The 24961-nt window shown below is 40.3% G+C and overlaps 1 protein-coding gene across 1 annotated transcript; it reads right to left on the bottom strand.

The window, feature by feature from the left end:
* Positions 1–1532: 1532 nt before the first annotated feature.
* LOC119773714 (stonustoxin subunit alpha-like) lies at positions 1533–14739 on the bottom strand. Its single transcript, XM_038270832.1, has 3 exons — positions 14649–14739; positions 2898–4355; positions 1533–2074 (listed from the first exon to the last, which is right to left on the bottom strand). The coding sequence occupies exons 1-3, from the start codon at positions 14737–14739 to the stop codon at positions 1533–1535; spliced, it is 2091 nt and encodes a 696-aa protein (XP_038126760.1).
* Between the last annotated feature and the right edge of the window lie 10222 nt (positions 14740–24961).

The raw sequence follows: 24961 nt of genomic DNA, 5'->3' as shown, positions 1-24961 counted from the left end.
GGGGTTGTGCGGGGGGAGTAATAACCTTAGGGTTAGGATTAGGATTCACAGGGTGATAACAACTTAGTATTTACTGTGTGATGGAAGGCAAAATCAAACTGAGGAGGAATCCAATGAGATGATGAACAGGTCTTATATATTATACGTTTTTAGACTTCATCTTCAATTCAATTCAGTTTATTTATAAATTGCCAATTCACAACACAAGTCATCTCAAGGCATCTTCGCCTGCTTCCAGATTATTTTACCTATATAGAATACATGAATCCACTACCATTTAAGATATAAACTCGTAATGTTATCGTGGTTATAGCAGTCTATGGCAAGCTGTATTGATACTGTAGGTATTAGTTTGATTAAATATTTATTTCTGATATCTGGAAAAAAAAATCCTCATCAAGATAACAGTTTCAGACAAAATTACTCTCTACACATCTAGAATAAACATTTTAGATATCTACAAATGAAATATAGACATTATATAAAGTTATATTAAAGATATTCCTATTGTTGCTGGCCACTATTTGTATTATTTTGACTATGAAGAAATGCATTTCAGATGTCATAAAAACATATTCAGCCAAGCTGATAATTGTCAAGACAAGCACTTAAAATGTTTAAACATTTTAAGGTATGAAAAACTCAATTCTCACTTGTACAATTACTGCTGCTGGCAAATATGTAATTTAAAACCTCTAGTATTACAGTTCTGACTAGGGATGTCATTTAGCAATCTACAAATGGAACAACACAGGGAAGAATGCTTTTAATAGATGTTGAAATGGCCTGCCTTGGAAAAACTTCACACAAAACTACACATTAACTTTAGAAGCATTCTTCTCCTTCACCATCTTCTTCTCCTTTGCAGCTGTAGTGCTGATGCTCTGTCTTTTTTCTTTCTTTTTTTTTCATTTCTGCATTTAAATCTCTAGTTCCATGGATGGATGGATGGATGGATGGATGGATGGATGGATGGATGGATGATTTAAATAATTCAAAGCAGCCATTGTGAACTCAGAGTTTCAAACCTTAGGCTAAATCAATTTAGAGTTAAGCATTTAAATCTGAGTTTGTTAAACCTTTAAAAGCGGATCAAAGAACTAATACAATAAACCTTACTCTTAGTACACAAGGTGTTGAGAACCATAAATGTATTTTCTTTTTGAAATCCCACGATTTAATCTACGATTGAATTCCTAGAATAGTTTCTATTAATTGCACATTTTAAACACTGGCACCTGAAAATGAGACAAGCATTTCAAGCAATGGCATTCCTTTTTTAAGTAATTTCTGATTCAGCTTCAGGTCATTAGCTAAGAAAATCAATAATGTAAATTAAATAATATATATGTGCAGCAATATTTTTAAATATGATCACATTTGATCACATATGATCACATTTGCCTTTTTATGGCATTGTCATGAAATATATATATATATATATATATATATATATATATATATATATATATATATATATATATATATATATATATACATACACACACACACACATCGATTTTATGTAAATTCTAAGCCGGACAGAAAGTTGCATATGTGGATTTGTCCCAGATATAGAAACCTGGGTAAAGTGGTACAGAGAATGGGTTCTCAAAGGTGTGCAGATGGGTCAAAGAGTTAGAAGACACTTGGTAGAAGGACAGCGTGCCGCGTGGCCAATCTAGATACACCCCAATTCTGTTGCATCCAGAAGGACGAGTAGAGGACCACATCTTTTTCCTATTGTGCCATACACAATAACTATTGCTGTAAACACCGAAATACCAGGAAACATCATTATATCCAAACCCAGTGTGCAGGCCATTTCCTTTTCTTGGAATTCCTTCATATGCAAGACCAACACCAATACCTTTAGTAGTTTCACTGCTCCACTTAACTTCAAAGTAATGACAGCCCTTAAGACCCTCTCTGCAGAGAACCTGGGGGTATTGATTAAACCTCTTCTCTGTTTTAGGATATTTCTGCCAGGTTCCACAAGTTGCTTTCTTGTCTTCTTCAGACAAAATGAGGCTCCCATTCACAGTTTCTGGGTCCAATGTGAGATCACAGTAGTCTGTTAGATAAAACACACACACACAAAAATCAACCTGTCATTTTCAAAATCAAAACAGCATGATTATTATACAGTTGAAACCCATTTTTCTGAGTCCTCGGCATAAAATCAACTGCTCGAGTTTGAGTTCAGGTAGGATAACACAAATGATTAATGTTTGAGAAATGGCAGGATTATACAATGGGGAGAGGATTGGTGAGTGATTTGCAAGGGCCTGGCTGTTGTCTGTTTGTATGCCCAAACATTGTCCAGCTTCCTTGTACTCTCTGGATGACATTCTAGGTAGAGTTTTCAAAATAATCCGTATTTGGATTTAACCAATTTAATTCTCTAAGGAGTCTTATTTGCAGAACAATCAGGAATGCAGGTAGACCCTTTTTTTTCAACACAAGTTGATCATCTTCCTTACTTACCAGAAACAGAATACAGATCCTTAATTAGCTTCCGTAAACTCAACACCCCTCCTTCCATCACACCTCCTCCATGGAGATCATAGAGATGAGATATAGGATTTTAAGGATTCCTCTACGTATTTGACTAACACTGAAAGTTAAGCTTACATGTCTCTTCATCTAGTCTTGGTTAGCTTACCTAACATTCTGATTTAGTCTCTAATGTGCAAAATGTCCTTTAAAAAAAACTTCATTTGAAATTTACTGGTTTTAACTTTCTAAATGAACACCACAGTGATTGGGGCTGTAGTACATACATTTGTACATTATTTTAATGTACCAGCAGCTAGTATTACACCAACTGCTAACTAGCAGTTGGATAAAAATATTTGTGTAAAGCGTGAATAAGATGCATGTAAATATGGACTTACACCACATTAAGTCTTTTTTCCCCATGTCATTTTTCACTCTACGAACAACAGGCTTTGAGAAGTCTTCGGTTTGCTTGACACCTTCCCTGTAATGGTAGATGGTTGCTCCCTTGAACTCCTTGTTTGGCAGCGCTGCTACGAGGAAGCAATATCTGCTGTTGCTTTTTAAGTTTTTTGCAGTTTCTGAGATCATGTTGGCATTCTGTTTCATGTTTTCCAGGACCTCATCTGAGAAGAACCACTGGTACTTGGATGGTGGAGTCACACTGGATGGAGTTTCTTTTAAGTAATTGACCATCTGGTCCATGTAGGAATCATGAGTTTCAATGGAGGTGAAGACAAAGCAAAGGGCATCTTCTACACCAAGAATGTTTCTATCCAAGTCAGACTTCTCTGGGATCATCTTAATTCCCTTCATAATGTCTAAACAGGATGCAATGACATTGATCTCTCTGTCTAAATAATCGAGCCACTTGTCTAAGTTCTTCTGGCTGAATGGAGACTTCTCCTGCTCATCAAGGAAGCTTTGTAGGGATTCTTCTTCTTCCTCACCCTTCCGAATGAGGGGAATTTTCTCCTGCATGGTCTGTTGGACTTTTTTCTTGTAGTCTTCAGTCAGATGTTGGAAACATCTGAGCTTTTTGTGCATCAGTGGAAAAGTCTTCACCAGACCTTTTTCCAGTGTCTCATTGCATCTCAGCTGAATTTCTCTGATACTTTTCAGAACATTATCGACTTTTCTGATCAAACCATCAGAAAGGTTTCCCTTTAGCTCAGCTGCAGCAGGATCCAGATTCTTCAGGGGAGTCAGCCAAGCTTTAACAGGAACTGATTTCTCTTCATTGTTTCCAAGAAGCTCTGGGAGCTTTCTGTAGGTATCTACCGCCTCTTCAAAGGTTGTAGGATTCTTCTCCAGAATGAAATCTCCAAAAAATTTGCAGGTGAAATTTTCAATTTTTTCTGATTCTCTTAAATGTTTGTCCAGTTTTAGTTCAGGATTCAGTTTTGGGATATTCTTTATTGAAATGCGCATGCTTGCCTCCATACTGTGCACAGTGCTGCTGTCTAACTTCTCGCTGTCAAACACAAAGAAAGCATTGGCCCCATAAAGGATGCCTGTGACAACATGTGTTGCATGGCTGTTCTGGATAACCTCTCTTATTTGCAGTTTCTTGGCATCCTGATGATTTAGTTCCAGTCGTTCATAAGCAGTTGTGGCTCTGTACTGATGTATAACTCTGCTCTGGTTCTTGAACTCCTTATCATCAAGCAGATAGTTGGCAGATCCACCAACTTCAACCAGGCCACTAAGAAAACTGACTATGAGAGATGTATCAGCTTTCAGCAGATAAGCCTTGTCTTCAATGGAGTCTGAGACAGTAGTTTCATAGAAAGTGCCATTTTGAGTTTGTTTTATGCTGTATTTTTGAATAGTTTCTCTGTCCCATAGAGAAAAATCTGTAGAAAATAAAATAAAATTGAGTTAATTGCCACCAAATTATTTCGTTCTACTTTTGTTAGAGAGAAGTTTGTAAACACAGTTTCTTTGTTTACTGGTGTTGTTGTCAAGATTGATTTTTCTGTATAATATCCAGATTATCAAATACAATCTACTCCTCAAAAATTGAAAAATTTCCACAAAACTTAAAATATATTGCAGTATAAAAAATCACATTAAAGTTGTTGTACCTTTACTTTTCTCCTATGGGATACTTGTGTTTGAAAAAAAATAAAAGGCAATAATGGGAATATTATAAAGAACAATCGACCCAGTAAAGACTTTTATTTTGGTCCAACTCAGGATCCAAACCAGGAAGAGTCACAGTTTAAAACATTTCTCTGCAGCTTGTGAACTGATACCCTCTTTAGACAGTGTCTTGGCCATAGCCAAAATGAAATAGAATAAATATTCAACTAAACATGTCAGGGTTTGGTGTTGGATTGAGGACCCAAAAGCAGAGACAAGTAGGCAGAGGTGAATTTAGGTGGGTTTAATGAGGTTTACAGGTACGGAGGCAGGAATCAAAGATCCAACAAAAATAACAACAAACCAGAACCAAGGAGACATCAGGGGAAACCAAACTCTAGGAGCAAGGGAGAGATGAGGTAAGCAGACAGACGTTAGACGAGGATCCAACAAACAGGAACTGAAGAGAGAGGGCTTTTAAAGGGGACAGAGACAAACAGAGGGCTAACGAGAGGATTGAAAACAGGTGAGGACAGAGCAGAAAACAGAGCTAGGGAAAGAGGACACAAGAGGGCAGCAGAGGACAACAAATGGAAACCCTGGAAGACAGGAACTAACAAGAAAACTACAAAATAATAGTTAAACACTAAAACAAGAAGCAAAGTAAAGCTGAATACTCTAAATAAACATAACAAAACCAAGACTGTGACAAAACAGAGCCATCAATCACATAAAGTTAGATGCGAATCTGACTAACCAGGAAATTAAAACAATTTACTATGTTTTATTGACCATAAGAATTGTTCTCCAATGACTTTTCTTAGACTTAGACTTACACAGATTCATTTGTCATTTTGTTGACACAAGTGCAAAACCAAAAAGAAATTTCGTTTGGAACAGCTCTCTGGGCAATTTTATGTTTTTTTAAAGTGCAGCCTTTAAAACTAGTAAAACATAGTAATGGCAGTGGGGGAGAAACTGTTGTGGAATCTGCTGGAACTGCATCCAATGCTTCGAAGTCTCTTCCCCGAGGGCAGCAGGGAGGGGTCATTGATGATGTTACGGGCTCGGGACACGAAGAGCTAGGATAAAATGTCTTTAATGGAGGAGAGAGGAGCCCCCGTGATCTTCTCTGCTGTTTTTACCACTTTCCTCACTTTCTCCCAGTTTGACACGCTGCAGCCTCCACACCACACAGTGAGACAGCTGGTCAGAACGCTCTCTATGGTGCTTCTGTAGAAGGTGGTGAGGATGGGTGGGGGCAGGTGGGCTTTCCTCATCCTCCGCAAGAAGTACATGTGCTTCTGTGCCCTTCTGTGCAGCAGAGGTGCTAGCCAGAGGAGCCGGATGGCTGCTGTGCTGGGTAGTGCAGTACAGAGGAAGCCAGTTGTGGAAGTAGTAATCTGTCTGACCATTAGGGAATCTATCTGACTAACTGGGGTTTGTAACCTGATGTGAGACTAACCTTTGAACCAAGCGCTGAGCAAGTGTCTCCAGACTTGAGGATAAGAGCTGAGGACCCTATAAGACAGAACGTTGATCGGGATCCCATGAAGATGAAAGACATGTTTAAAGAGGAGCTCTGCGGTCTGAAGGGCTGAAGGACGTTTTCTGAATGAAACAAGCTGACATGCTTTGGAAAAAAAGTGTACCATGGTATGGATGGTGCTCAATCCTTGGTAGGTGGAAATCCAGTGATGAAGTTGAGTGCGATATGAGACCATAGGCATTTGGGTATGGCTAGGGAGTGAAATAGTCCCGCTGGTGGTTGTTTATTTGACTTGTTCCGGGTTATGACATCTTTATGCAAATATTCCACCAAAACCTATGGTAAATGAGGGTAATTGTCTGACTAGAACCAGGATGGCAGATCAATCTGGAAATATGGAACTAATTAAAGGCTTGATAATGAACACAAGGGAGATGATATGTAGTACCTTGTAGAAGAGGCGACAATATCTGCCCTTCAGAAGGAAGGAGATTGACAGGTTGAATTGGGAAAATAAGAGAGACCAACTTAATGTTCTGGGGCTTAGATGTTTGCCGACTTGCTACAAGGAGAAGTTGTGGTAATCTGTCAAAACCAATAGTGGATGCTCAGCACCCTGCAACCACCTGGTCCCTCACATCATGTGGCATTTTTTCATCTACACTGACCCACTTTGGTTATTAACGCACACGCAACACTGGCTGCTGTCAACCGGGCAAATGCCCAGTATCACAATTTACCAGTCCGAGCCTGGGTCTGACCGATTTCAGTTTGTTTATGTTAATGATGAATCTTCCTCATGCTCCAGGATTGTCATGTTGGGGTCTAATCTTCTAACCCACATGCAGAAACACTCCAGAGACAGGGAAAAAGGTTAAAAGGTTTATTGAGAATGTTTTCTCCAGGAGTTGACAGATTACCGGATATGTCAGGTTCTGAGAGGCAGAAGAACACAGAGTCAGAGAGGTTCTCAAAAAAATCAGGAAAACAGATTAGAATTTGCTGGCTCAGGTTTGCTGGTACCATTACTGGCAAACACTCAGGGAAGTGTCAGCCTCCTCCTCCTTAAGAAGGCCTCCAGACGAGCAGATGGAAAACAGGTGTGCAGAAGTCAGCTCACGCCCTCAGGAGGAAGATCTCAGGCTTCCTCTGGTGGAGAAAGGTGACAAGCCTCCAGATCCCAACAGTACCCCCCCCTCAATGACCGCCACCTGGCGGTCCAAACGAGCATGAAGGTAGAGAAGAGCGATAATCAGTAATTAGTGAAGGATCTAAAATGAACGAACCAGGAACCCCCGTCCGGTCCTCCGGGCAGTAGCCCTCCCAGTCAACCAGGTACTGCCAACCTTTGCCCTGACGACGGGAGTCCACGACCCGGCGAACGGTGTAGGCAGGATGCCCATCAATGTCACGGGGGGGAGGAGGGGAGTCGGAAGGAGGGCAAAGTGGACTGGTCAGGACGGGTTTAATCTGGGAGACATGAAAAGTGGGATGGATGTGGAGAGAAGAAGGAAGATGCAAACTGACAGCAGAGGGACTGATGACAGACTCGATCCTGTAAGGGCCAATGTAACGAGAAGACAATTTTCGAGACATGGACTTCAAAAGGATGTCTCTGGTGGATAACCAAACCTGCTGTCCCGGCGAATAGGTCGGAGCTGGGCATCTTATCCGGTCCGCGAATCTGCGGTGTTGTTCAGATGAGCGGTTCAGAGCTGCTACAGTGTTGTTCCAGATAGTACGGCACCGGCGGATGTGGTGCCGGACAGAAGTGACTGAAATCTCTTTCTCATCAGCTGGAAATAGCGGAGGCTGGTATCCTAATGAGATCTCAAAGGGGGAGAGACCAGTAGCTGAAGAAACATGAGAATTATGTGCATACTCCACCCAATGCAGGAACTGACTCCAGTCAGCGAGGTTGGTGGACGTGAAACATCTGAGAGTGGACTCCAGCTCTTGATTGATTCGCTCAGTTTGACCGTTTGACTGGGGGTGGTAACCAGAAGTTAAAGAGACTTTAGCTTCAAGGGCAGAACAAAAATGTTTCCATACCTGGGCAGTGAATTTTGGCCCTCTGTCCAACAGAATCTCCTGTGGGATGCCGTGTAGTCTGAAAACGTGCTTAACCAGAAGTTGAGCTGTCTGAAAAAGCTGTGGGAAGTTTTCTCAGCGGAACTAGATGACAGGCCTTAGAAAATAGATAGACGATTGTGAAAATGGTGGTCATGCCCTTGGATGCAGGTAACCCAGTAACAAAGTCTATGGCGATATGTGACCAAGGGCGTTTGGGAATAGGCATAGGATGAAGGAGACCAGAGGGGGTCTAATGAGATGGTTTATTCCGGGCACAAACTGGACAGGCTAGAACAAACTCCTTGATATCTTTATGTAGCGAAGGCCACCAAAACCGACGGGAAATCAGGACCACGGTTCTACTGACTCCAGGATGAGCTGAGAACTTAGTGGTATGCATCCAATGGATTAAGACCTCACTGTAGATGGAACGTAAGTTTTATTAGGCGGACCTGTGCCAGGATCAGGTTCAGGAGTCTGTGCTTGTTTAATTAGGTCCGAAATCTCCCAGGAGACTGTGGCGACAGTACAACTTGCCGGTAAAATTCTAGCTGGTGTCTCAGGTTCATCAGGAACGTGAAGACGGGACAGAGCGTCAGGTTTAATGTTCTTAGACCCAGGGCGGTAGGAGATGATCAGATTGAATTGGGAGAAAAATAATGACCAGCGGGACTGACGGGGATTTAATCTTTTTTATGATCTGTCCATACCAAAATGGGATGCTCTGCGCCCTCCAGCCAAGGCGAGGAGTTCTCTATCACCAACGTCGTAATTTTGTTCAGCAGGGGTGAGTCTGCGGGAGAAAAATGCACAAGGATGAGTTCTCTGGTCAGATTCATAACTTTGCGACAGAACAGCTCCAACCCCTGAGTCAGATGCATCCACCTCCAAGATGAACTGTTTGGAGGGGTCAGGTTGAATGAGGATGGGTGCGTTGGAAAACAGAGTCTTAAGTTTTTTGAAAGCTGCTGTTTTTTTTTTTGTTTTTTTTTTTTGTTTTTTATACAGTGTCCTGTCTGGCAAGGTGGCAATAAGAATAATTGTCTTGATGCCAAAAGGAGCCCAACAGATTTTACTTTCACAAGTGTAGCGGTATGGCAATTGCCATACTGCTCCACTTGTTTCATGTATATAAATTGCTTTATTATAATTATGCAGGGAGTTTTACAGTTCATATGGACACTGCAATGTAAGTAGAGCAGAAAAACAGAAGAAGAAAAAGGAAAAAGAAAAAGAAAAAAAAAGGACAAAAGATGAAAGAAAGAGGAGATAGGAAGGAGACAATGACAAAACATTTTCAGTCTGCTTCATCACCTGCAATGAGCACTTGAAAGCTGCTTCAACCTCAGAGGACCAGTGCTCTTTTTGCTGAGGTTAAAGCTGTCAGAGGTTGGGCCGTTTGACTGTAATTTCTGATGAACCTTCGATAGAGATTGGCAAACCCCAGAAACCTTTGGAGTTGTTTCTGGTTTTCAGGAGTGGGCCAGTCCAGAACCGCCTTGATTTTATCCTCAGATGGCCTCACCTGCCCGCTCTCGAGCACAAATCCCAGAAAGGTAACAGACGGGCGATGAAACTCGCATTTTTCAGCCTTGACAAACAATTTATTCTCCAAAAGTCTTTGCAGCACTAAGCGAACATGTTTCCGATGTTCAGAGATGGTACTGGAGTAGATCAGGATGTCGCCTAGGTAGACAAACACAAAAACATTTAAAAAATATCTCGAAACATCGTTCACTAGTGCCTGGAAACAAGCGGAGGCGTTAGACAGACCGAAAGGCATGACCAAATATTCAAAATGCCCCAGAGGTGTTTTGAAAGCAGTTTTCCATTCGTCTCCTTGACGGATTCTGAGAAGGTGGTAAGCGTTTCTCAGATCTAACTTGGTGAATACAGTGGCACCCTGAACCGATTCAAAAGCTGAAGCTAACAGGGGCAACGGGTACATGTTCTTGATAGTTATTTGGTTTAACCCTCGGTAATCAATACAGGGTGGTAGAGATCCGTCTTTTTTACTAACGAAGAAAAAACAGCTCCGAGTGGAGATGAAGATGGTCGGATTATTCCAGCCGCTAGTGACTCATTGATATATTTCTCCATGGTCTCCCTCTCAGGTTTGGAGATGTTATAAAGCCGACTGTTAGGGATTGGGGCCCCAGGAAGAAGATCGATGGAGCAGTCATATGGGCGGTGCGGAGGGAGTGAAAGGGCTCTAGTTTTACTGAATACAGAAGCCAAATCATGATAATCTGGAGGTATGACAGAGAGATCGGGCGGGTCAGCCTCCTGACGGCTAGCCGGCGACTAGGATTATCTGTGGAGTACTAGAGGGTTCAGTGTTGGGTTTATTCTCTTCACTCTGTATAAGCTACCAATTGCCAGAATTATTAGATAACATAGGGTTAATTTCCGTTGTTATGCTGAGGATACCTAGCTATATCTTTCTATAACTCCAGATGAAACTAACCCATGACAGAGCTTACAGGAATGTCTTGAAGACATAAAAGCCTGGATGACCCTTTACTTTCTCCTCTTGAATGGAGACAAAACAGAACTTATAGTCTTTGGACCAGAGTCTTTGAAAAGTAACCTGATTAGTCTTTCACTTTATTTGGATGGGATTAAATTGTTGTGAGATAATAAATAAAAAATCTTGACGTTATTATTGATCAGGACCTTTTTTTTTAAATCCCATATCAAAGAGGTTTCTAGAATTTCCTTCATTCATCTGCGGAATATTGCAAAAAATAGAAATATCCTGTCCAGGATACAAATATCCTGTTCCATGCTGGGAAACTAGTCCATGCATTTGTTACTTCAAGGTTGGACTACTGTGATTCTTTACTATCAGGAAGTCCACAAACTGTAGTTAAAAGCCTTCACCGTCGGTGGGGGGTCTTATTTCATGTGCCTCACCACGGTCGGCTCACCCCATCTCCTCTCGCATTTGAACATTGAGGGTTCTGGGTTGTCGATTGGGGGGGTGTGCTGGCACCGCCTATTTCTCTGGAGAGGGGGTGGACTGTGCTGGACACCCCCTTTTAGTACTCCCAGTTTTAATTACACCTGAGAGCAACACGCAATAACACCACATTTGAGCAGGTGCAGGGAGGATCGGGGACTTCTCACACCCCTGTTCGCCATCTGCCACCCGGAGTCTGCGGCCTGGAGGAAGAGCGAGCCGCCTGGTCCATGGTCTTGACGGGGGCTGCTGCGGGCCCTGGGTGGCCTGCTGGTGCCAGGGCTGTCTCTTCTGCTCTCTCCAAAGAAGTTCAGTTCAGTAGATTTTATTTGTCCCAGGATGGGCAATTTTTGTGCAGTAGTAGTACACCTTTCATACACACCTTCACATTTCACAAATAACAGATAAAAAATAAAAGAAGAAACATTAAATATTTTAAAAAGATAAAAGGTGGATAAAAGAGAGAGAGAAAAAAATATGTGCAGTGCAGGGGATGAATGAGAGCATAGGCCTATATGCCTATCTGCTTTTCCTAGTAGAGTTTAGCAGCTGAACAGCAGCGGAAATAAAGGAGTGTTTGTATCTGTTGGTCTGAACTGGTGGATATTTAAAACGGGAACCAGAGAAGGTTGGAGGGAGGGGCGTGTAGTGGCTTGGTGAATTATTTAGGGGTGGGGTGCGGTGAGTGGTGGGCGGGGCTCTGGTTGGGTGGCCTGTCTGGCGCCTGGGCCCGCCGGTGCACTGGTGGAGCTCGGGGTTTGGGGGGTGGTTCCCCGACGGCTACTGGCTCATTCCTGGCGGCTTCTCCGCAGGGCCTGGCCGGGGGGTGGGCCGCCCCTGGGGCCTCGGACCCCTGGGGCCCGTGGCCAGATTCACTTCAGGGTTGCCGGCTGGCTGGCGGACTCGTCCCCGCGGCTCCCGGGGGCTCCAGGATTGCGGTGGCTGGGGGACTTCCTTGGGGCTGTCTTTCCTCCTCCCTTGGTGGGGGTCTGATTTCCTGGGCTGGCCCCTCCTTGGTGCCTTCGCTCTCGGGGTCCTTTTGGGTGTCTGGGGCTTTGGGTCTCCTGGCGCTGGACTCAGTGTTCCGGGGGCGTGCCTCTTCGGCTCTCCAAAACCACTATTGAGCATTTTCTCTATGGATAAACTTTACATGTACAAACAGGACTACACTACCTCTGCTTCTGGCTCGTTTGGCAGTCCATTGGCTGGATGCTGCCTCACCGGAAAGTATGGACTGAACTGTTAAACAAGGTAAATGACTCACATGGATAATTATCTTCCATCAGATTATCATGGTCACTTACCTGTGTTTCTCTCTTAACTAGAGATGCCAGTGATGGGTGGAACCCCGCTTCCTTCCGCAGCCGCTGCGTATCTACAGATCCAGAGTTCTGTGTATTCTGTTTATTTTCATTAAATGTTTTGAAATTTCCCATAGTCTGTCTCGCCTGAATACTGGGTCTTAGAGTCAGATTTTCTTGACAAGTAGATTTTATTTCTCATTAATGTACACTCAGCACCCCATATTGACAATTTTTAAAAATGTATTAAAAAAGAAAGACTGAGATTACAATTCAAGATATCTTCAATCACATTTTGGAGAGTCAAAAAGCCATTTACTGTGTCACACATCCAGAATTATAATCAAAATATCTCAAAGTCAATTATGACAAGTCAAACCAATACTTCTTGATATCTGAATTACAAAATAGCCCCAACGTGCTTTTATGAGCTATCCTGCAGAACAGTTGCCTTCAGTATTTTGAGTGGCTGCTATGGCACTGGCTGTTCTTAACCAAGTTGTTTCAAAATGCCACATAGAAATAACTCAGTAGTATGGGATGTGCGGAGAACAAGAACTTTGTGAACTCTAAGGTTGCTTCAGAAATCTGCAGTAAATGACCCTGGGGATGTTACTTTGAAGCTGGATATTGAAGCTCCGCTGAGTTAGTGGCATCTATACGGTCAATACAATTCAGGATCTCAGTCTTCGGCCAGCCATTCTCTGTTACTCCCTCTTCTTACTGGTGGTGATTCTTTCAGGGACATCAACAAATTTCCGAACCAAGCACTCTTGAGAAATAAAAATAGATAAATTCCTTGTCTTTTGACCAACTGAAACAAAGGGTAAACCCTGCTACTAGATTACATAAATGAGGAACATCCATTTTAATTTGTCTTTTTCTTATTTATGTTTTTGTTAAAATTTAGAATTTTTCTTCAATTACTACTCTACTCGTCTCTACTATTCGCCACTGTTGCCATGTCTCAGCAAGTAAAGTCGATATTGGATGTCCAAAAAAGCGCTACATGATCCTCATCTATGGTCATTATCAAATTTTATACCTCTAGCTGTAGGACATTCAGAATCCCTCCGATTATTTTTATTTTTTTTTTTGTCTGTCAAAGCAGTGCAGAAAGATAGCTGGAAGGGAAAACTTTTGGGAATTGTAAGAGTATTAGCTTTTATAAAGAGAAACAACTAAATAAAATTACTATAATTCATCCATTTAGTACAACATTCCATGCCAGTAAGTGTCAGTAATTCACCATTAACTGTTTGCTAACCAATGAAAAAACCTCAAGAAGAAGAAGAAGTTAGTGCAGACACAAGAGGAGGAGAAAGGGGAGAAAGGTCAGCAAAAAGTTGCTAAATATAGCCACAAATGAGCTAAATTATCAAGCTGTTCTTCCTGCCGTTTGTTTTCAAATGGTTTGCTGCTGTCTGTTTGGACCTTTCTGAACATGTGCAGGAAATGGACTGATCCAATATGGTGGAGACTGAAGATGGGGGCTGAGAAACAATATAAGCATTTTGGTGGCATTCTAACAAAAGGATTTTTATCAAAAACATAATTAATGTGCACCAATAAGTAATAGCTGTATTACATGTAAATAGAGTTTTATGGGGCCCCCAGGAGCTTGGGGCTCTAGGCCTCTACCTTGTTTTGCTGAATGGTAAATCCGCCCCTGCCCAAGAAACAATCATAGAGTAGCAGCTTTCAGTTTTTATGCTCCATTCTGAAACAAACTAACAGAAAAATGCAAAACAGGCAAAACTCTAAATTCCTTTAAATCAACGCTGAAAACTTTCCTGTTTAGAGATGCTGAGGATTAGTAGCTTACAAAAAATTGCAGGTGAAAAGCTGTTATACACAAAAGCTTATTAAATATTGATCAGCTCCTTTTGGTTATCAAGTTTATCTGCCTGATTTTTTTTTTTTGTTGTTTGTGATTTTTTTAAATGATTCTGTGTAATGATTTTAATGTTTTGTTAATTTGCTATGTACTTGATTGATGTTTTTTATGATTTACATGATTTTACTGCACATTTGTTTGATTTTTTTATGATGTAAGACACTTTGGATTATCTTGCCGTTGAATACATTTTTACTTATTAACAGTACTTACCTACTTACTATGTACCACTTAAACAAGGGTAAGGTGGTATATAAGGTTTACCAAAAACAAAAAACAAATCCTCCTAACATCTGAGATGTTGATTACCTAAATATATGAGCTAATTTGTTCTCATCTTACCTGTTATCAGCTTATCACTGTAAGCATCATAAAGCATCCCCAATGCGAATGGCCTACCGAGGGCAGACACTTCCATTTGATCTGAGGCCATGTCTTCAACCTGAAAGGAACCATTCATGAATCAAATTTTATCTTATAAAACTAAGATCTATGTTAAAATTCTTATCAGATGCAACCTTCTTGGGATGTGTTAAACAAAACAGATGCAGTGCTCTATGCCAGAGGTCTTCAACAGGGGGTCCATGACCCCTAGGGGTTCCACAGAGGTACTTCATGGGGGTCACCAAAGTTTTGGTTGATTACGCTTTTTTTTTTTTTTTTTATTCCCCCCTGCAATTTTTTCCACTATTTAAAATGTATCTAAATACACATTAACATGAATTCAACACACTGTAGTAAATAGATAAATGGAGGCAGAAGATGTCTTTCAGTCATCAATTCATTCAATGGCACACAGGAGCTGTTTTAAGTACTGTTTCATTCACAACACCTGTCCCATCAACAAGAAATCAGAATCAGAAATACTTAAATAATCCCAGGGTCACTTTATATAAAATAGATTGACTATAGGACCAGTTTCATATAACACTATTTCATACAATATACATAATTAGGGGGACCGCACTCCATCTCACCATCAGTTTGGGGGTCCTTGGCCTAGAAAATGTTGAAGACCTCTGATCTAGACCCATTTTGGGGGTTAATGCATCTTATACCTGTTAGAGGCATAACAACGGGGCTGTTCAGAAAACACCTGGACACACAGGTCTAATTGCTTTTGAATCAGAAGTGGAAGCAAATCATCAAATCAAAAATGTTGCATTACCTAAAAGTTAAACATAGGATTATTTACAGCTGAGGTCTTCAACGGGGGTCCGCAACCCCTAAGCTGGGCATACACTGTGCGATTTTCTTCAGTCGTTGCATGCAGCTGCTGCTCACACTGTACGACTAACCACATGGTTTAGTCGTACAGTGTGAGTTCACAGCTCACACTGTGCGGCTAAAAACCACGTCACACTCAGGTCCGCAGTGAGATGGAGCTGCTCTGACTCGTCTTTCCGGAAGCCAAACAAATAGAAGAGGAATATAAAGCTCACTAAAGTAGCTTCATATTCATATTCATAGTGCCTTGGCAATTTGTGCAATTTTGTGCTGAAAGCCCTAAAAAGAAAAGGCGACGACATATTTGGAAAAAAGACATGGCTGAGCAAACGTGACTACTACGGTCTGTCAATTTTACAGAAAGAACTCCCATTTCACTCATTGCATCCCTGCCATGCTGCTGTGTTTACATCTGAGAGGAAGAATAAAAAGAAAAATCCTTGTTTGCGCACTGAGCGATTTGCCCAGAGGCGTGCACAGACATTTTGGGGGGGCAGGTGCTCAGGAGGGGGGGGGGGGGGGGGGGGGGGGGGCACTTTTTAGCGCACATGGAACACTTAATTATAAAAAAAATACATGCATGTTGAATGAAATTTGACTTTTATTTGTAACATTCTCTAAACGTGAGTTTTCAATGGAAAAAAGTCACACCACCAACAGAACAGACTAATGCTCATCTTTCTTTTTCTTTCATCTGGCTGATCTCCCCGTTTTCCCTCATCCTGGTCTTTTTCTGTCTCTGTGTCTTCCCTGAACTCTTCCTCATCTCCTGTCCTGGTAGATGTTGATGGTATAGAGCTTCCCTGCTGTGACTGGCTACAATATAATAATAATAATAACCATCATGACAATAATAATGATAATAATAATAATAATGATGATAATAATAATAATAATAATAATAATAATAATAATAATAATAATAATAATAATAATAATAATAATAATAATAATAATAATAATAATAGCTTAAACAAATAAGCCACATTAGTTTAAATCAGTGGTTCCCAAAGATTTTCTTCTGTGCCCCCCTTTGGATTACAATAAAATTTCCATGCCCCCCCCAAAAAATAAAATAAAATAAAAAATCAACTGGGCACACACAGCGTTCAACCAGATATAATAAACCTATACACATATTTTGTTTTCAAACTCCACTGAAGTTTATTTCACACTTCAGGTTGCAACAAAACAAACTATACACCATCTTTACAGAGGAACACTTTTGTGTAACTGTATTTTTTCATAGTTCTATACTGTAGATTAGAAGAGGATTCTTTGTTGTCTGTGTTATTTTAAACATATTTCTTTTTTTTTATTTGTAACAATATTTAACTTTGCTATCATCAATACATTAAAAAAGCCTCTGTGCAAAATGGAGTGAAAACATTGAACAGCTCCCTGAGAGTTTTTTCTTTGTACTTTTATCCTCCCATCTTTTCAGTGGCTGTAGTGAGCCTGCTTGTTGCTGTAGATCTTCTCAAATCTGGGTTGCAGTGTCACAACTGTCCATTATGCTCAGTCAAAGCAAGCCCTTTTTTTTTTTGTTTCTTCATTCATCCATACCGCTTACCGCGCCCCCCCTAGGGGGCACGCCCCACACTTTGGGAACCACTGGTTTAAATAATGGGCTATTAGGGCAACATGACTGGAAGTCTTGTCACGTGGATATGACTTATGGTAGCCTACAAAATAATAGCTATTTTAATACCTGCTTCACAAACTACTTAAAAATAAAATGTGAACAGCTAAGATTTTTCAATACGATTAACCCTCCTTTCTTGGCATTGCACTGAAATTACTAAATCAATATACAATTAAGACAGTAAAGAGACCAAAATGTGTTGATTTATGTTGCCTAACAAAACCTATACAACAGAATTCTGAGATTAAAGTCAGAATTCTGACTTTTTTCCCATACTAAACTGAAATAAAATTTAAAAATCTGTTAACTTATTTTTAAATTTATTATTTCTAATCCTCTTCCGTATTTGCAATTGCAAACTCTACCGAAACTATTTGTAGCCTATGTGGTCGTCCTCACGTTATCTGTCATTGACTTGGGCTACAGTGTAAAACTTTCAGAATCAGAATCAGGTTTATTGCCATTGTTAGTGAAGGAGTTCACAAACTAGGAATTTTTTGTGGTACAATCGTGCAACATAAAACATATAATATGGATTAGGTAAATATAATTATAAAAATATCTAAAAACTGTGGGTATACGTCATGCAATAAAATAGACTAATATATACACTTAAGATAAAAAATATGGATATAAAATATAAAAAGTAAAATAGCATCTTACAAGGAGACGACTAGTTTATCAGGCGACCAGTCGGCAAAATGCTTGTTTGGTGCTGCTGAATGAGACATTTTAATGCACAACAAAATGATTTTGCTTGATCTGTATATTACCTGGCTAATGGGGCACAGGAGAAGCAGCCTGTCAGCGACTTCCTGCTATCTGAAGACGCTACTGAACTGCTATGATGCTGCGCATCCGGCGTGCCCTGCGGGCGACCGCACGACGTCACGTGACAGAGGAAGAGAGAGAGGGTTGTTTGTGCGCAAGTAAGTGGCTCATTTCGGGGCATTGTTTCAGTCGTTTTTAATGGCTTAGGTTTTCAAAAGATCATTTCAAAACCGACCTCAGTAAAATCTTATTAATATTAATAATAATAATAATAAAAAAACGAGTTTCAAAAGGGCATTTTCTTTGATAAAGGACAAACTTCCTAGTGCTTTAGCACCACCTAGTGTCTATATATGCACGCCCCTGGATTTGCCCACGAAGTCTGGAAAAAATCAAACATATTTGATTTTCTCCCGACATCACGATTCCTGATCGTGAGGTGGTGGTGAGAGGCTTATCGCCGCTCGTAACCCCTTGTACACTACACGACTCACGACACACGATCAGGCTGAAAATCGGCCCGATCGAAAGATTCTCGCACGACTGAAAAATCGCCCCGAAAATCGCACAGTGTACGCCAGGCTCTAGGGGATTTACAGAGGTACTGCATGGAGTTTGCAAATATTTTGGTTGATTGGACATTATTTTTATATTCCCCTCTGCATTTTTTTCCACTAATTGAAATGTCTTTAAATCCACATTATCATTAATTCAACAGACTGTAGTAAACAGATAAATGGAGGCAGAAGATGTCTTTCATCATCAATGCTCACATTCAGCGACACACAGGAGCTCTTTCTAGCTGGACACAGTTTCATTCACAACACCTGTCCCATCAACCAGGAATCAGAAATACTTTAATAATCCCAGGGAGAAATTACTTTCATTACATTACTCCATCTGTAATATAGTAACTATAGGACCAGTTTGATATAACACAATTTATAACAATATATACAGTGGGTCAAAAAAGTATTTAGTCAGCCACCAATAGTGCAAGTTCTCCAACTTAAAAAGATGAGAGAGGCCGGTAATTTTCATTATAGATATACCTCAACTATGAGAGACAAAATGAGAAAAAAAAAATCCAGAAAATCACATTGTCTGATTTTTAAAGAATTTATTTGCAAAATATGGTGGAAAATAAGTATTTGGTCAGTTACAAACAAGCAAGATTTCTGGCTCTCACAGACCTGTAACTTCTTCTGTAAGAGGCTCCTCTGTCCTCCACTCGTTACCTTCATTAATGGCACCTGTTTGAACCCGTTATCAGTATAAAAGACACCTGTCCACAACCTCAAACAGTCACACTCTAAACTCCACCATGGCCAAAACTAGAGAGCTGTCAAAGGACACCCGAAACAAAATTATAGACCTGCACCAGGCTGGGAAGTCTGAATCTGCAATAGGTAAACAGCTTGGTGAGAAGAAATCAACTGTGGGATCAATTATTAGAAAATGAAAAAACATACAAGACCACTGATAATCTTCCTCGATCTGGGGCTCCACGCAAGATCTCACCCCGTGGGGTCAAAATGATCACAAGAACGGTGGTTCAAAATCCCAGAACCACACGGGGGGAACCTAGTGAATGACCTGCAGAGAGCTGGGACCAAAGTAACAAAGGCTACCATCAGTAACACACTACGCCGCCAGGAACTCAAATCCTGCAGTGCCAGACGTGTCCCCCTGCTTAAGCCAGTACATGTCAAGGCCCGTCTCAAGTTTGCTAGACAGCATTTGGATGATCCAGACGGTGACTGGGAGAATATCATATGGTCAGATGAAACCAAAATAGAACTTTTTGGTAAAAACTCTACTCGTCGTGTTTGGAGGAGAGAGAATACTGAGTTGCATCCAAAGAACACCATACCTACAGTGAAGCATTGGGGTGGAAACATCATGATTTGGGGCTGTTTTTCTGCTAAGGGACCAGGACAACTGATCCGTGTGAAGGAAAGAATGAATGGGGCCATGTATCGTCAAATTTTGAGTGAAAACCTCCTTCCATCAGCAAGGGCATTGAAGATGAAACGTGGCTGGGTCTTTCAGCATGACAATGATCCCAAACACACCGCCCGGGTAACGAAGGAGTGGCTTCGTAAGAAGAATTTCAAGGTCCTGGAGAGCCTAGCCAGTCTCCAGATCTCAACCCCATAGAAAATCTTTGGAGGGAGTTGAAAGTCCATGTTGCCCAGCGACAGCCCCAGAACATCACTGCTCTAGAGGAGATCTGCATGGAGGAATGGGCCAAAATATTAGCAACAGTGTGTGAAAACCTTGTGAAGACTTACAGAAAACGTTTGATCTCTGTCATTGCCAACAAAGCGTATATAACAAAGTATTGAGATGAACTTTTGTTATTGACCAAATACTTATTTTCCACCATATTTTGCAAATAAATTCTTTAAAAATCAGACAATGTGATTTTCTGGATTTTCTTTTCTCATTTTGTCTCTCATAGTTGAGGTATATCTATGATGAAAATTACCGGCCTCTCTCATCTTTTTAAGGGGGAGAAGTTGCACTATTGGTGGCTGACTAAATACTCTTTCAAATAAACCAATTGTGTTAATTGGTTTATTTGATTTGAAATGGGCTGATCATTTTGATAAATGTTTGATTTGTACTTAGGTTAATGAAAAGGGCTTTGATATGTTTGTTTTCCTAAAGATGAGGACTAGAAATGTAACATAAACCAAGCTAATTAACAAAAAGTAAGACAAACCATTGGCTGCAGCTGGCAGGAAATAGGCTCAGATAAAATCAAACAGAATGATTGGAGAATCCTTGTAAGGCGCTAATCTGGTTGGGTGGTTCTCTATTGGCACGACTAATGGGATGAGGGTATTCTCTGGCCGTGACTGAGTGGATGTGCTCTCTTCGTCCTCTGGCATGGGAGCTGCCTTGGAGCTCGTCTGCCTGGCTGTGTGTTTCCTGGACGGGGCCGCCTTTTACAGCTGCTTTTTGTATCTCTGTTTCTGTCTCCTTGAACCCCAGTCGGCCTCGGCAGATGGCCGCTCACACTGAGCCTGGTTCTGCTGGAGGTTTCTTCCTGTTAAAAGGGAGTTTTTCCTCTCCACTGTCGCTACAAGCATGCTTAGTGTGGGGGATTGTATTTGAGTCAATGAGTCAATGCAATCAACTGGTTTTCCTTAGATAGAAAACTTTGTATCAATTTGACTGTATGATCTGGTTGAACTGTAAAGTGCCTTGAGATGACATGTGTTGTGAATTTGGCGCTATATAAATAAACTGAATTGAATTGAATTCTGGATCGTTGCCAGTTTTGGGTACTCTAGCCAAGCCGACATTAGCTGAGTCTAACCTGAGCTTCATTTTCTCTAAGATTAACTTTGTTTTTTGCCTTTGCCTTTTGGCAGGACGCTTTCCCACAGACTGGAAGTTTGGCCTTCTCCCCTTGGAAGGATCTTTTGTGCTCACACTGAGCAGGGGTAAACTTCCACACGACCCGTTCAAGTTCCGTCGGAATTCTAAGTGGCAGTCCGCTCTAATTACTCCTCAGGGTCCAACACTACCAACCTGTCCGCCCTCCAACGAGTTGCCCTTCCTCTGGATAACCCACACTTTCTGGATTCAAGGATTAGACTGAGACCCCCTCCAACGTGAGTCCTGCTTCCTCAATTTTTCAAGAACTCTTTTCAGTTGCCTACAGCCATTGAACTAACCATTGTGAACTTCCCTTCCACTTCTAGTTCCGGTTAATCAGCTCTCTGAGTTCAAGTTTCTACTTCCTGTGATTCTCATCAGTAAACCTGTCAAACTATCCCTTCATTCTCTGAGTGGTTTTCTGCATGTGGGTCAGATCACTTAAAAGCATCTTGACAAACATGCCCTTATTCCTACATTTTCCATTAGCTTTTTACTGACTATTATTTTTACCCCTTAAAGTAAAATGGGACAAAGTGCGTTCCTTTTCTACTGAGTACGGAACAGGGACTTCTATTTCTAAATACCAAACTTTTTTCAAGGGACGGTTGGCAACCCTATTCTCCAGGGATCAACAAGGGTTCACCTAAAGATGTTTTTAGAACTGACTGGTGACCTTTAGTTTATATCTTTAGATAGTTAGTTATTGAAAGTAGAGTTATAAGTTGTTTTGCTGTATTGTGGTTGTGATTAATGATCATAGACTTCCAAGCTTTGGTACTGTATACTTCTCTAACCCTGAGTTTCTATATGACAGTTCCTCATTATAAAAAATAGGAGGCAATAAAAGGAAAACTGAATAAGACAAGATCTGCATGAATTGAGAATGATGGAGGAAGAGATAACCACCTTTTTAATGCTCATTTATCATGTTGCTTTTACCTTGTTCTCCGATAATTGTGCTGATTAGCTTTTTTAGTATTTAATGAGGTGAGATAACAACAACAATAATAATAATAATTACCATCATCATAATAATCATAATACGTATGATGAGATTATATATGTTTGGAAGGGATTTTGATTTTATTATGTCCGTGTTTTAGATTAGGGTAAGATTGATAGAAGAGGAGAGGAAGAAGATTGAATGTGATTGGAGGAAAATAGGAACACTGATGGAAAGATCATTTGAAGAGAAGGAAGAAAAATCTACTTAGAAATGTAAAACAAAGAGCAGGCAGACGTCAGTCAGCTAAAAAGAAAATGATAAGGACAGAAAAGAAGACAGAGAAGACTGAATGACCAGATGGCACTAATACAATCTTTCGATTGATTAATTTTATTAATCTTAGGAAATAGGAGAGTCAAATTCCATGATTTTACACTTGATTTTTGTTGTAATATTAATACATATGTAAAAATGGATGAAAGCATCACTGTCCCTGACCCCTTTTTTAATTTCATGATATGTATTTATTTTTATCTACAAGCTTGAAATGTCCTAAGATTGGATTTCAGAAATCTGGTCATATAAGTGATCAGTAGAGATGAAGACCACTCTGCCTGCAAAAATCATGAATTTTGGCTACAAAGATTACACGTCAACGCAAAATAAAAAAAGAGCTACCTATAAGATCTGCAATCTTACAGTTACGGAGAGTGCAAACACTACATAGACTTTCATCCAGCATTTTAGGACAGTGCATAAAGAAAGGTAAGCTTTGTGCTTATTTAATTTCTTAATATTTTTTTTGCTACTTGGTTGAGTTGCTGACAAGATACTACTAAACTAGTGCAATAATGTTAGCATTTTTGTTACTGGGGATTCATTTTACTTAGCTTAAATATGCATATATATCTGAAATTGCTAATACAGTGGCAAGAAGCTTGAGCTAGCTTTTTGTAACCAGAACTGACCACCCGTTAAATAGCCAGTATGCGTGACTATAATGACTTCAGCTGCTATGCTGCATCAAAACCTTTTTCAGATGTTATGACTACAGTCACGGTGGGTGTATAGGTAGGCAACATATTGCCAGTTTTAATGGTTAGGCTGTCTTGAATGCCATGAAACAACAATCATCAGGATTCTTGAATGTTGTGTTTCAGATTTTCCAGAGACATATTTACTGTGGATGTTTCCAAACCATTTTCCTGTGACTTTGTTCTCCTCGCGCATGTCCAAGACGCACCTTCTCCTAATCTGCTAAACCTTTCGGTTCAAACTGATGCAAAGGTGCGCGCTCGCTGCCTTGGAAGTTGAAATTTATGAAAGAAAAGCTAAACGGCTATTAAACACAAAGAGTATGTGGGAAGTTATTCCGACTTAGCATAATTTAACGACAGGATCGGAAGAAAAACAACTGCTATGTATTTGCCCTTTGAATATCCCTATAATGGATAGTGCGTTCTCGAAAATGAATTTTGTAATTTATTTTTTTATGTTAATTAGTTGAAGCGACTTTTCTAAATGCTACAGATTGTTTATGGATGTTTGTCTGTTTTGATCAAGCACCTCTGTTTTAACAGATCAAAGGCTCTATAGAACCACAACTAATCATCAACACATTTATTGCTGCTGACACTAAAAAGAGCAGGAGACACCAAGATGAATTAACCCTCTGTGTGAGCAGAGAACCAATCAGAGTTCATTTTTCTTTCTCCTCACAGATAGAAAAACTCACTAAATAACAGTAAAGCTAGATTCAAATTTGAATTTACCTTGAATATCTGTCAAAAGCAGTGTAATCCACCTGATCTTCAAAAACAAAGATATCCTGAGCTTTGTTTTCCTCTTCTATACCTGCTTCTGTGTAAGATGAGAAAGAGGAAGCACTCAGCCCATCCTGTCCTCATTTACAGGAATTGGGTTCATCTCTGACGGTTACTAAACATATTCTTAAGGACAATGACCAACATTCTGGTTATTTAATGGACACATTTATCCTCAACGAGACACAATGATTGCCTTTGTTAATTCGGTGATATTTTTCTGGAGTGCTAATATTTTTTTTTCACATAATGTAGATATTTTAGACACCTTGGAAACTGCAGCATTAAGTATTGTTTCTATCATGGGACGGTTCATCTATTTTATCTCTAAGTAACAGTATTGTCAATTTTTTTTTACTAAAAATCAGAACATTTCTAGTTAATCTCATTCTTTTCATGAATTCTTCCTCCTTTCTGCTTCTCCCTCCATTTCTCAGTTCCTCCTGCTGTCTTTTGATGAAATAAAACAATCTTCCGTTTCTTCATCCGTCTCATATTTTCTGCCATTCGCACTTCAGGTTGAGGTTGTTGATTCCTCTTTCTCAGATTTACTAATATGTTCTGTAAAGTTCTTCCTCTAGGTGGGTTGATTGCAATACTTTGCTTTACAAAAGGGGTGAAATGAAACCAGCTGCATTTCCTCATATTACTGTAATTAAGTGCCTTTAATCGTATTTTGTGATTTTTTTACAATAGCTAAAATTTTCACTTTAATTTGGGTAGGTCTTTTTAAAGCTCCAGTGTGTAATTATTACATACATCCCAAGTTCCAAAAACTAATTTCAAGGAGATGTTTATACCCCCACCCACCCCCATAAAAAAAAAATCTCCCAAAGCCCCCCCATGCCAA

The sequence above is a fragment of the Cyprinodon tularosa genome, unplaced genomic scaffold (assembly GCF_016077235.1).
Source record: "Cyprinodon tularosa strain WSP-4 unplaced genomic scaffold, ASM1607723v1 ctg78, whole genome shotgun sequence".
In the NCBI taxonomy this organism is placed as follows: domain Eukaryota; kingdom Metazoa; phylum Chordata; class Actinopteri; order Cyprinodontiformes; family Cyprinodontidae; genus Cyprinodon; species Cyprinodon tularosa.
Note: the sequence above shows the minus strand (reverse complement) of the source record. Positions and strands in the feature narration are given on the sequence as shown.

Excerpts from the sequence above, each read along its gene's own strand:
- LOC119773714 (XM_038270832.1), bottom strand. The coding sequence starts at position 14,739 with ATGGCCTCAGATCAAATGGAAGTGTCTGCCCTCGGTAGGCCATTCGCA. Across the intron at positions 4,356-14,648 it reads CAGTGATAAGCTGATAACAG|ATTTTTCTCTATGGGACAGA; the intron begins GTAAGATGAGAA and ends TATTTTCTACAG. Across the intron at positions 2,075-2,897 it reads GAAAAAAGACTTAATGTGGT|ACTACTGTGATCTCACATTG; the intron begins GTAAGTCCATAT and ends TTTATCTAACAG.